General features: G+C 46.8%; 1 protein-coding gene across 1 annotated transcript; it reads right to left on the bottom strand.

The window, feature by feature from the left end:
* Positions 1-4,543: 4,543 nt before the first annotated feature.
* On the bottom strand, positions 4,544-9,352 carry LOC119464095 (uncharacterized). The gene is made up of 2 exons (XM_037724929.2): positions 8,998-9,352; positions 4,544-7,117 (listed from the first exon to the last, which is right to left on the bottom strand). The coding sequence occupies exon 2, from the start codon at positions 6,877-6,879 to the stop codon at positions 5,932-5,934; it is 948 nt and encodes a 315-aa protein (XP_037580857.1). The 5' UTR covers positions 6,880-7,117; positions 8,998-9,352; the 3' UTR covers positions 4,544-5,931.
* Positions 9,353-13,938: the final 4,586 nt, after the last annotated feature.

Genomic DNA, 13,938 nt, shown 5'->3' with positions numbered 1-13,938 from the left:
ACGTTAGTCCTAAGATTTTTCGTTCCATCGCTCTTTGTGCGGTCCTTAACTTGTTCTCGAGCTTCTTTGTTAACCTCCAAGTTTCTGCCCCATATGTTAGCACCGGTAGAATGCAATGATTGTACACTTTTCTTTTCAACGGCAGTGGTAAGCTCCCAGTCAGGATTTGGTAATGCCTGCCGTATGCAAGCCAACCCAATTTTATTCTTCTGTAAATATATTTTACCACAAAAGCATGTTGTAGTGGAGGCTTCCGGGCCATATTTTGACCACCTGGAGTTTGTTAACGTGCACCCAAAGCACGGTACACTGGCGTTTCGACATTTCACACCCATCAAAATGCGGCCGTCGCACCCGAGATTTGATCTCGCAACCTTGTGCTTAGTAATGCAACGCGAAAGCCACTACGCACCACGGCGGGGGCCAAATTGACACAGGTTCCGTCTCCTTAGCCGCGGCTTTTGCGCTTACACCGGAGAATAATGCAAAAAGAAAAGCTTCTGAACAGAGCTTCGGGGCACGGTAAGCATTTGCAGGCGATGAAAATTATTATAGAACAATCCACTACGGCGTATCTCATAGCGCCATGGCTGCGTTGAGACGTTCAACCTTACCAGTCAATCCGTAAAATCTGATGCACCGTGCTCGAATGTTGAAATGTGTTCGTTGTGATAACATTTTCTTTCAGCAGGCATGGAGAGTGACTAAGTGAAAAGGCCGCAGAGTCTGCTTGAACGTCCCTTGGCCCTCTTTTACCAAACTGGCATGGCCGCGAATCTTGAGGCTGTAAAGCTGTTCAGTGCAGCAGGTTAGAACTTTTTGCTTCAGCAAACAAGAAGCAATTCACGAGTTGTTACAGATCATTATCCTCATCAGCCTATATTTTTGTCCACTGCAGGACGAAGGCCTCTCCCTGCGATCTCCAATTACACCTATCTTGCGCTAACTGATTACAACTTGCGCCTGCAAATTTCCTAACTTCATCACCCAACCTAGTTTTCTGCCATCCTCGACTGCGCTTCCCTTCTCTTGGTATCCGTTCTGTAACTCTAATGGTCCACCCGTTATCCATCCTACGCAGTACATGGCCTGCTCAGCTTTATTTTTTTTCTCTAAATGTCAATTAGAATATCTGCTATCCCCATTCGCTCTCTGATCCACACCGCTCTCTTCCTGTCTCTTAACGTTAGGCCTAATATTTTTCGTTCCATCGCTTTCGTGCGGTCCTTAAGCGCTGTTCTCGAGCTTCTTTGTTAACCTCCAAGCTTCTGCACCATATGTTAGCACCGGTAGAATGCAATGATTGTACAATTTTCTTTTGAACGACAGTGGTAAGCTCCCGTTGAGGATTTGGCAATGCCTGCCAAATGGCATCCAGCCCAATTTTATTATTCTGTAAATTTCTCATGATCAGGATCCCCTGTGAGTAATTGACCTGGATAAACGTACTTCTTTACAGACTCTAGAGGTTGACTGGCGATACTGAATTCTTGTTCTCTTGCCAGGCTATTGAACATTACCTTTGTCTTCTGCATATTAATCTTCAACCCCACTCTTACGCTTTCTCGGTTAAGGTCCTCAATCACTTGTTGTAAATCGTCCCCATTGTTGCTGAAAAGGACAATGTCATCTGCAAAACGAAGGTTGCTGAAGCATTCGCCGTTAATCCTCACTCCTAAGTGAGGATCAACGTTTTCCAGTCGAAGAGCTTGAATACTTCTAAGCATGCAGTGAATAGCATTGGAGAGATTGTGTCTCTTCCGGACCCCTTTCTTGATAGGTATCTTTCTACTTTTCTTGTGGAAAACCAAGATAGCTGTGGAATCCTTGTACATATTTGCTAAGATACTCACGTGTGCCTCCTGTACTCCTTGATTAGGCAATGCCTGTATAGCTGCTGGTATCTCTACTAAATCAAATGCGTTTTCATAATCTATGAAAGCCATATAGAGAGGTTGATTGTACTCCGCAAATTTCTCGATTATCTGATTGATGACACGGATATGATCCATCGTACAATATCCCTTCCTGAAGCCAGCCTGTTCTCTTGGTTCGCTGAAGTGTTGCCCTGATTCTATTGGAAATTATCTTAGTGAATATTTTATACAATACTGAAAGCAAGCTAATGGGTCTGTAATTATTGAATTCTTTAACGTCTCCCTTCTTATGGATAAGTATAATGTTGGCGTTCTTCCAGCTCTCTGGTACACTTGAAGTTGTGAGGCATTGCGTATAAAGGGCCGCAAGCTTTTCAAGCATCATATCTCCTCCATCTTTGATTAAATCTACTGTTATTCCATCTTCTCCAGCTGCTTTTCCCCTGGTCATGTTTTTCAAGGCCCTTCTACCTTCATCGCTAGTTATAGAAGGAGCTTCTGTATCCGGTTCATCACTATTTAGAATGAAAGTAGCTTGGCTGTTTTGGGAACTGTACAGGTCAGTATAGAATTCTTCCGCTGCTTTTACTATGTCACCGACATTGCTGATGATATTACCCTGCTTATCGTTCAGTGCATACATCTTGTCTTCTCCAATGCCAAGTTTTCTTCTCACTGATTTCATGCTGCGTCCATATTTTACTGCTTTAATTTTTTCCATGTCATAATTTCGAATATCCCTTACTTTGTTGTTCAGTTTTGACAGTTGTGCGAATCCTATCTGATCTCTTGAGTTTGACATTTTGATGCTTTGTCGTTTCTATATTATGACTTTTGTTACTTGGGAGAGCGTACCTACTGGTTTCCTTGGTGCCTTACCTCCCACTTCAGTTCCTGCTTCTGAGATCAGCCTAGTTACGGTTTCATACATTACCTGCATGTTATCTCCATCTTTCTGTTCTAAAGCTGCATATTTGTTTGCGAGCACCATCCTGAATTGGTCCGCTCATCTAGGTTGGCCTGTTTGGTCTTGACTAATTTTACTCTTTCTCTCTGCAAATTGAGAGAAATCCTAGACCTCACTAACCTTTGTTAGCTGCACTTTACCCTACCTAACACTTCTACATCGTGGACTGTGCTGGGATCGTTAGCGAGTATGAAATCCATTTCATTCCTTGTTTCTCTGTTAGGGCTTTTCCAGGTCCACTTCCTGTAGCTGTGCTTCCTGAAGAAGGTAGTCATTATCCGGAGCCTATTGCTCTCCGCGAATCCTACCAACATCTCTCCTCTAGTGTTGCTAGAATCGATGCCGTAGTTGTCAATTGCTTGCTCACCAGCCTAAATGTCCCCCACTTTTGCATTGAACTCGCCCATGACTTCCAATGGGGTGGAGATGGAAGACGAGCGAAGCTGTACTATGGTGGGAATTATGTATTTCCAATTATGACTATTCAGATGTGATGGTGTAATTGGTTATTTGAAGTATTAAAGAACAATATATGATCTGGTGGTTTTCATTTATTTAATGACCACAGGGACCATGGCATTATGGTCGCTACGGTACACCGCCATAGGGTGTACGGCAAAGGTTGGCACATTCTTGATAAACACGTCACCAACGCGGCGGGCGTTCGGTGCGAACGCGGGCAAAACGCCGACGCCGTCTACAACAGTTGAGCGCCTTGTTTGTGTGACCGCACACAACCGCAGTCAAAACGCTGTCTACGTGATGGAACGGCTAAACGCCGTTGTCGACACTATTAGGGAAGAAGCGGGCCACAGCCCAGAGAGAGTCGCAGCACAGGCGGCAGATGCCGGCAGGGCAGCGCGCATGCGCCGCAGTGGGAGAGCGGGCACGCACGCGCACAGTCTAGGGTGCCTCGATTACCTCCTCGCTCACCGCTCCCCTTCCACTGGGAAGTCGCGTTTGCTCTCCGCCGTGCGTTCGCTCACCGTGAAAGCGCGCGTCCCTCGCGCTCGTGCGCTTTCGATTGCACATACATCATACCAACGTTCATAGATACTTTTTAAAAAGTATCTATGAACGCTGCATCATACGGCCAATGAGAGTTTTTTTTTTATTGCGATAGCAATTATATGGACACTCAAAAGCAGATTTCTGCCGTCGGCGTCGCCGTCGCCGTCAGGTTCCATATGACGTCAATGGAGATGAAATCGTCGCCGCGCGCCGAACGCTGTATGTGCGAGTGAAAGGGCGCGAGGGGCGCGCGCTTTCACGGGGAGTGAACGCACGGCGGAGAACAAACGCGCGTGCTGCGCCGTGCTCGCTTAAGGGCTGCAGAAGTAGGCGTCTCTTTCCTCCTTTACAATCACCATATATGTAGAGCAAAGGCGCCTTCTTCCGACGCGCGAGAGGGCGTGGGGGAGGGGGGGAGGGGGAGGGAAGGGAGGCGACGTTTAGCTGCGGCACCAAGTGCCTATTTATATCAGAGGCTCCGGCAACTGTCACCAACACCGCACGCATTTTGAGCGAACGCGGGCAAAACGCCGGCGGCGTCGACAACAGTTCTGCGTGTTGCCGGTGCTGCGGCATGTGCAAGTTTATACAGCTGATAAAGCTAATATCATTACTCCGTATAGCTCTCTACAAATTTGCTATCGCAATTGATGCTTCGCCTTTCAGGTGAAACTGCGACAACTTTTTTCTATTGCCGGACGCGACTATCGAAGAGTGAACCCTTAACAGCTTCGCTGTAAAACACCGTCTGTAGTACAAGGAACTTGATTTTTCGAGACCTAATCTTAGGTAAATACCTAATGTGTTTGTTATAATAGCAGAGACTCGCCTGCTGTGCGCAACACGCTGTATGAACCGGCTTGAACCGAGTAGCACATGGGCAAGAAATAGAGTGATGTTTTGCCAGTAAGCGTATTGTCACTCACAGCACGGCTTCTTGGTTGAATACTTGAAAAGCGTGACTATAAATTAATAAATGATTGGCTTTGCAGCTCCAACCGCTTCCAGCGAGGATTCCTTGGATACAGAAACTTGTTTATTTTCTAAAAGTTGTGTCATGGTAATATCCGTAAATCTCTTGCGGTAACCCTGCCCCATTCTTATAGATGCATAAGTACACTACCTTACTTCGTAAAAACAATGTGTTATAAGCAGAGGCGCCAGCACGTGGAATGTGGGACATATTATAAATGTAATGGTGCTGAAATGCACATTTATGTAAAACCACTGCCAGTTACATTACTCAAGAATAGGAAATTGTAGATGTACCAAGCGTAGCGTCTTGTTGAAATGCCATAGATGCTTTCATTTAATAAGGAAGACTTGTCAGGCAAGGTGAAAAAATTATCACCCTATGCGACATAACTATTGAATTTCATTGCACTTTTGGCACAACCCAGAGAGAAGAGTGACGGAAGAATCTGGCAGCAGAGTTACTGTGGCAACTCTGCAGGCCTCGATACTACCAACTAAACGGCTCCTCATTTTCTTGATGGAAAATTACCATCAACATAAATAGTTGTCAATAGTATGTTATTTTATTCAGTTTGTTTGTGATGACCCAGAAACTCCTAAACAACTCCGTCGACTCTGCTTATCACTCACCCAAAGGCTCTGATTGACCATCATTACTCATAACATGTATGAGACAGTTCGACAATCAGTAGTACAGTCATTACCATGGGAATTTTGCATGGCTGCCTGGTTTCGTCTGCTCACCTTCATAAAATCTGGCTGAAGAATATTTACGAAATCACTTGTCTGCAATTACCCGCAGTGGTTGCTTAGTCACTGCGGTGATGGATAGGGGCGAAATGCGAAAAGACCAGTGTACCTATATTTTGGTACACGTTAAAGAACCGCAGGTAGTCCAAATTATTCCGGAATACCCCCCCCCCCCCTACGGCGTGCCTCATAATCATACCGTGTTTTTGGCCCGGAAAACATGATAATTATTTTGTCGGCAATTTTCATTGTGTTCAAAGTGTCAAGCTTCGGCTCCATAGGCAATTGTCCGGTGCTTTTTGTAACTATGCTATTGTTCGTAGCAGAAAATTATTGCTTCTTCATTGACAGTTATGGAGAGGGAGGAATAGGCTGCATATGCGGTGGAATCTCTAAGGTTGCCGGCAGTGGTTCTTCTTCCCCGACGTCCAGATCCTCACCGAACCATGGGGGACTTTGTCCGCGCGCTCCCATGCCAACAGCGGGAAGTGTTGGTGTTCCAGGCAAGAATACACCAGGCTGGTGTGAAGGCGTAACACCTAAAAGACCGGGTTCGCTGCCGACGGGTGGTGCAAGCTGAGGGTATGACAACACACCAGGTGCAGGAGGTGCCGTGGCCGTAATTGCGGCTGCGCCGCCTGGACGTGTGCCAGCAACGTTCAGACCATAGCCGAGGCCACTGGACAAGTACGCACCGTCTTGTCGCGGACCAGGAAAGCCCAAACGAACTGGTTCGCCGCCAATAGAGGGCGGAAGCTGCGGAAGTGGCAATGTACTTGACGAAGAAGATACCGCGGAGGTAATTCGTGTTGCCCTATCCAGCCCTGTTCCGGCAGCATGCAAACCCACGCCACCAGGTCGCGGCGTATCTTGAGGGTATCCTAATATACTGGGTAACGAAGGCGTCGTAGAGGCGATTGTGGTAGCACCCTCTTGACGTCTCACAACAGCCTCTGAGCCGTGCCCTCCGGTGTTCACTGAAGGTGTGCCCCGAGTTACAATCATAACAGCGGGGGGTTGATTGGCCGTTGTGCCAGTTACAGTTGTACCTTCTCGCCCTACCCCTGCAAGTTCCAAACGGTTACCCACGCTACCCTGACGCAATCTCAGATAAATCGTTGGCAGGTGGCATCCAGTACCACCAGGTGCGGTTTGGCAACCGGTCGCTGTACTGATACCGGTCGATGTATGCCCAGAGATTCCTGGTCTATCGGGGGGAAACAGGACGGTAGGTGCACGGACGCCACCACCTGTATACTCGATCTCGTTTCTTCCGGTTATTGTCGTTGCCGGCTTCATGAACTGCGAGCACTCATCTTTAGTCAGGCAAGTTTTAGCGCCGTTTTGCAAGAATTCGTAGTAGCCCTCCTGGCACACGCAGCTGCCTGTGTAGCAGCGGGTGATGCAATTTCTGCCGGCCGCACTCTTGACGCAACTGGGCGCGCTGCTGGACGTGCACTGTTGGTATTTCGAATGAGCAGGACACTGTGGCGAACATCTTTGGACCTTGACGCACCTTTTCCTGTCCCTTGAGTCTCTACATAAAAAAAATGACAGGAATAAAGATCAGTCCTTCATAATCAGCGCAATGGGGCTTATGTTCATTCACTGGGTTAGCATACAATACTAGAATGTATTAAAGTATAGTTGCAGACTATGTACTATACAGGGCCTTCCACCTGGCATCTAGAGTTTCATTTTCAAGTGAAAACTAACGAGAAGATGAGGACGCGCGGTTGAATTCACAAAAGCAGCTTGTGGAGTGCCGTATGAACGATTGACGAAAAGGGGAGTGTGAAGGAAGCTTATAGGATGAGAAAGAATTCCTATGTTAAAAAAAGAAGGTGTGTTTGAAACGACGGCTTTGAATTCCTTGAACATTACATGAACGTTGTTATTGAAGTGTCATTAAGTCAACTTCTTCGAGTGGAGGTATTTTTACTACAAAGTTAGTCTTTGCCAACGTTTTAAACGCAGATGCTATTAAGGCCGCTACTTGAATATAACAGTGCATTGTGTTGCTTAAGTTCGTCACACTTTTGTTTTTTGCTGTGAACGCTTGACAGCGTTAAACTATATGGTCAAGTGCAGAGTGTGCATGGTGCGTGCGTATAGGTGAGCCAGGCTATGGAGGAACGGTGGTTATTAAGCAGGAGCAACTTCTCTGCAGCATTAAGGTGCAATTTGGGAGTTCTGCTATAGCCAGATGCAGGGCCTTTTAAACTGACCATACCAAGTCAGTATGAACATACGTCAAAGGTCAAGGGGGGTCGTGAGGAGGAGTGCACTAGAGTTATCAGAAATGACAGGCGACCTACAGGCCTTTACTTTCGCGAAAAGACGGCCAGCAGTCTCTATGTAAACTTGAGTGGAGTATGACACCACATAGGGCCGTCTATTTGCTTGCACGGAAAATCAATGGAGGCGTAGTAACAGGTAAAATTGACTGAGCTAGCACTAGTTGCGCGTGGCAGTAAGAGCACATAAAATATTGTCAGTATTTATTATTTAATCTTTGGGCTTGAGTCTATAGTGCTGTAGAACACCACTTCTGGGCTATGCACTCAAACGGTCTATTTATAATCTCTTATAGAAAAGACAGGAAATAAAAGTTCATGAAGTCCCTCCTGCTTTGAAGTATTGAATCCACGGATCACCGCTCCTCTGGGTGCTTTGTTTTAGGAACTGCTTTGCATTCACCAGCTGCCTTTCTTTTATTAGGTGATATTTAGGAGATGGTGGAGCCTTCAGCCCGCACCGGCTACTCTTTTTCTCATAAAGCAAATATATACTAAATATGTCTTAACAAGCCCGCATTTAATTAACAAAAGAAAGGTATCAACAAAAGAGCCATACAGTCAGACGACGTAAATACACTGAAAGAATTCACCACACATATAACTTGAAAAACGAAGTTGAACATAAAGTTATCTCACATGAATATGGAAGAGACAACACAACAGATTAGACCTGAAAGTCACCTCCCACAATCAATGCAAATCGCAAGGCATGTAACATGAGACACCTGCTGACAGCTGTCATAATCTAAATAAAGAAAACACGAGCTCAGGTCACCACCATTCGAATGATTATGGACAGAGAAAGGAATAGAAACTCAAATGAATACTTTTCAGTAATATTACTCTCTACCAAAAATCTTCAGTAGGTAGAAGTGCTCGCCTTTCTACATATATATTCGTGAAGGTTCTAGGATCTATTTCATGGTTGCGGGCCTGAGGTCTATTGCCATTAAGTTGCGTATCAGATGGCGCCTTTTAGTATCATATCGCGATCATTCTTGCCTTGGTTGCCGCCGCCTCTTTTTACCATACGCTCTAACACGCGAACTGATTTGCGTGTACAACAGAACGTTCTTACGCTACAGTGGAAATTGGTAGTGAATGTGCGTCGACTCACAGCACCCAGCCGGGCGGGCAGTCACACCCGGGACTGCAGTTCGTGCGGCAGGTTTGGGCAATGGGTTGGTTGCAGCGCGGAGGGCAGCCGGACGCACAGAGGTTCCAGTCCTTCTGCGGTCGGCACTTGCACTTGGTGCACTGTCTCACGGTGACGCACTCGTCCCAGGAGTTGCGGACGTAACCCCGTTTGCAGACGCAACTACGGCGTCTCGTGAGTACGTCACGAGGCGTCACGTGGGGCCTGCAGAACCTGTCTCGCCGGGCATGACCTTTCACTCTGTCTTCGTTCGGGCCGCATTCCGAAGAATTGCAGTCTGCGAATGGTACATTTAGAGCGATGGTTTGAGCTAAAGCTACGCTAGAGTGAAACAGTACCTTTAAGAAAGTAAAGTAGCATTTCGCTCTGCCTAATGTCTTCAAGGATCATTCCCCGAATACACTTCTTCTTCTTTCTTTCTGCGGTTTTACGTGCCAAAACCAGTTCTGATTATGAGGCACGCCGTAGTGGAGGGCTCCGGATTAATTTTGACCACCTGGGGTTCTTTAACGTGCACTACAACGCAAGCACACGGGCGTTTTTGCATTTCGCCTCCATCGAAATGCGGCCGCCGCGGCCGGGATTCGATCCCGCGATCTCGTGCTCAGCAGCACAACGCCTTAGCTGACTGAGCCACCCCGGCGGGTCCCCGAATACACTATTATAGACAATGTCTTTTTGGCGAGTTACTGCCACTTTCCTGTACGGGGTATGCCTTTTTCTAGTCCAAAACTCTACCATTCTACGTGGGAATGCTCCATGATGATATATGGGGTTTAATGGCGCAAGGGCCAATAATGGCCAAAGATGATGATGATGATATTTGGTGTTTCGTGGCGCAAGGGCCAAATGTGGCCAAAGAGCGCCAAGACAATGAAAGATATGTTTGCCATGATCAGTGAGCTCCGATGATAGGATGCGATGTGGCTGTAAAGGGGCCTAAGAACAAATCGCGGTATAGAAGCGTAAAACATATATAGAATATAATTATGGCAGTGACGTGTGGGATGACCTGTGAGTGGTGAATAGATGAGAAGTGGTCATCGTACTAAAACTAAACATGTAGAGTAGCACGACGCCTGCCGAAGGCCTTCGTGGCCAAAGACTACGAGGCACGTGCTTTCTTTAATAAAATACCGCAGCAGCGGCCTCTCCAGAGAGGCCGTGCTACAAGTCACCTGGGTATAAAACATGAAAGTTCTGTATATCTTTTAAAAAGGCGATGATGGCTTGGTATTTAAAAATAGGTTCATTGCCCAAAAACATACAGGGATGCAATGGTACATTCTGCCGTAATGGTAATGGAAAATGTCTTTTCCTATGAGGCTCCAGTTCAGGGCATTGGAGGAGGACGTGAAGTACACTGAGTGGCTCGCCACATTCATCACAGACAGGGGGATCGCCACCGGACAATAAGTATGCGTGTGTACTGTATGTGTGTCCTATCCTGAGTCTGCAAAGTGTAACCTGTGTGCGGCGTGTCTTTGATTCTGGTGGCCAATGAGCGAGATGAGGCTTGATGGTGTGTAATTTGTTGCCCGTTTCTCTGTCCCACAGACGTTGCCAGTAGGCCCTGACCTTTTTCTTAATAAAGGGTTTTAGGTCCATTACAGGAACGGCTATGGGTGAAGTGGCAGCGTCTGTATGAACTGATGTGGCTAGCTTGTCGGCCAACTCATTCCCTTCGATCTCGCGGTGCCCTGGCACCCAGCAGAGCACAATTTGCTGCTTGGATGCATACGCGGCGCAAATGGTGGAATAAAGAGTTATAATTATGGGGTTTCTGTGCCTACTTGAAGTGGTTAAACATTTCAACACACTCAAAGAGTCAGTGTAAATGACTGCCTTGTGTATGTCTAGCTGTTTGATGTGTTTAACCGCCACCAGGATGGCGTAGGCCTCCGCTGTAAAGATGGTTGTGTTTGGGTGTAGGACTCCCGCAGCAGAAAAGGACGGACCGACCGCCGCGTAAGACACGCCAGCGTGTGACTTTGAAGCGTCAGTAAAATATTCTGGACAAGAGTATGTGTGCTGCAATTCGAGGAAGTGCATACGGATATGTGCGACCGGCGCATGCTTTGTGACCTCAATGAAGGACAGATCACAGTCAATCAGCTGCCACTGCCATGGCGGCAGCTCTACAGGAGGGGGCATGACATCGTGCTCATGGAGCGACACATCCATTTCTTCGGCAAGACTTCTCACTCGCATTGCGTAGGGCTTTCTCACGGAAGGGCGGTTCTAAAAGGTTTGGGCACTGGACAGATCGTTTATAGTTGTGTAGGCAGGGTGCGTATTGTTTGAGTTCACTTTTAGGAAATATACAAAGGATAAGTAAGTTCTCTGTAGATGTAGCGACCATTCATTTGATTCGGCATAAAGGCTTTCTACGGGGCTTGTTCTGAACGCACCCGTAGAGAGGCGGATACCCTGATGGTGGACTGGGTCTAACATTTTCAAGGCGCTCGGCGTCGCGGAGTGATATATAATGGAACCGTAGTCTATACGTGATCGAATGAGGCTCTTATATAGATTCAATAGACATCTTGTGTCACTACCCCACGTAGTGCGAGACAACACTTTCAAGATGCTCATTGCCTTCAGGCACTTGTTTCTTAAATACTTTAGATGTGGGATAAACGTTAACTTCGCGTCCAGAATTAGGCCTAGGAATTTGTGTTCAGTTTTTACAGGTAGACCCTCACCCTGTATCTCGATGTTGGGATCAGGGTGCAGACGTCTCTTTCTGGAGAAGAGGACGCATGTGGACTTTTGTGGGTTAAGCCGAAAACCATTCTCGTCTGCCCACTTAGACAGTTTGTTCAGTCCAAGCTGAACCTGCCGCTCACAGATTGCAAGGTTACATGATGTGAAGCCTATCTGTACATCGTCGACATATACTGAATAAAATATGTTGCGTGGGATGTACAGACGCAGAGAGTTCATTTTTATGATAAAAAGGGTGCAACTGAGCACACCACCCTGTGGTACTCCAGTTTCCTGCACATATGGCCTTGATAGGGCATTACCCACACGAACACGGAATGTGCGGTTGGACAGATAACTTTCAATGATATTCAGCATAATGCCACGTATTCCAAAGTGTGCGAGGTCTCTTAGTATTCCGAATCGCCACGTGGTGTCATATGCTTTTTCCATATCAAGGAAAACAGACAGGAAGAATTGCTTATGGACAAAAGCCTCGCGAATCTGAGCCTCTAGGCGTATCAGATGGTCAGTGGTGCATCGGCCGTCGCGGAATCCACACTGGTATGGGTCAAGCAGCTTGTTTGATTCTAGGAAATGTATCAGACGGCGGTTTATCATCTTCTCAAAGACTTTGCAGATGCAGCTTGTTAGAGCTATGGGCCGATAACTCGATACGGACGATGGATCCTTGCCCTGCTTCAGGATAGGGATTACTATGGCCTCTTTCCAGGCAGAGGGGATCTCGCCGGAGGTCCATATAGTTGTACAGGCAGAGAAGGGTTTTCTTTGTTTCAGAGGACAGGTTTTTCAACATTTCGTAGAGTATGCGGTCAGAGCCTGGGGCAGATTGGTTGCAACAGGTGAGTGATGCTTGCAGCTCTGCTAGGGAGAAAGGTAGGTTATATGGCTCGTTCCCAGTGCTCTTTCGGTCCAGTTTTTGTTTTTCTATTGCTGATTTGTATGTTGTAAATGCTGGAGAATAGTGTGATGAACTGGACACATGTTCAAAATGTGCACCCAGATGGTTCGCTTGGTCCTCCAGGCTGTCTCCCTGCGTGTGTACCAGGGGAGGCGGATGTGTTTGTCGCCCTCTTACTCTATTGACCCTGTTCCAAACCTTGGCCTCATCCGTGTACGAATTGATGCTTGATAAGAATTTTTGCCAGCTGTCTCTTCTGGCTTGTCTGCGCGTTCTCCTACCTTGGGACTTTGTTTTCCTTGAAATTGACGAGGTTTTCAGTAGTAGGAAAATCGCGAAGCTGCCTCCATGCTTTGTTCTGCTGCCTACGTGCGTTCCGGCATTCGTCGTCCACCATGGGACACGGCGGTTTGCATGCCACACCACTATTTCGGATATGCATTTAGAAGCGGCATCAATTATGGAAGGCAGTGAATACTCTACAGCAGCATCAATTCCTAACGAAGACATGTCAGCCCCAGGAGATATTTGCTAGTAAGAGTTCGAATTTCTCCCAATCTGCTGTATCAACCTTCCACTCGAGGGGCTTTGTGGTGGAGACTTAGTTTTCTGTGGTTGTTCTCGTAATATCGGGAAAGTGGAGTGCTCCCGTAAGGATTTTGGGTAACTTCCCATTCAAGTTCAGGAAATAGACACGGGAAGCTAGGCTAAGGTCAATAGAAGAAAAGGTTCCGTTTGCAATACAGTAAAATGTAGGTCCGGTCTTATTCAGGAGGCACGCACCAGACGAGAAAAGAAATTCTTCACAAGACGACCGTCGCGCATCCCTGATACGAGAGTCGCCCCCACAGACTGCTGTGCGCATTGAAAATCGGGGGGGGGGGGCCAAGAACAAGATAAGGTTCTGGCAATTCGTCTATTAGGGACTGGAATTCATGTTTGTGTAAGCGGTAATGTGGGGGTATGTAAAGCGAGCAAATGGTGACGAGTTTGTTTAAGAGAACAAGTCGAACTGCCACTGCTTCGAGGGGCGTTTGCAGCGGTAAACGTTGACACGCTATGCTTTTCTGAATTATAATGGCAACACCGCCTGAAGATGCAAGAGCATCATCGCGGTCTTTACGAAACGTAACATACTGTCGAAGAAAGTTTGCATGTTCCGATTTTAAGTGAGTTTCCTGTACACACAGCACTTTTGAATTGTGTTCGTGGAGAATTTCTTGCACATCATCGAGGTTCCTAAGAATGCCTCGGACGTTCCACTGTATGATTTG

The sequence above is a fragment of the Dermacentor silvarum genome, chromosome 9 (genome assembly GCF_013339745.2).
Source record: "Dermacentor silvarum isolate Dsil-2018 chromosome 9, BIME_Dsil_1.4, whole genome shotgun sequence".
NCBI lineage: Eukaryota > Metazoa > Arthropoda > Arachnida > Ixodida > Ixodidae > Dermacentor > Dermacentor silvarum.
Note: the sequence above shows the minus strand (reverse complement) of the source record. Positions and strands in the feature narration are given on the sequence as shown.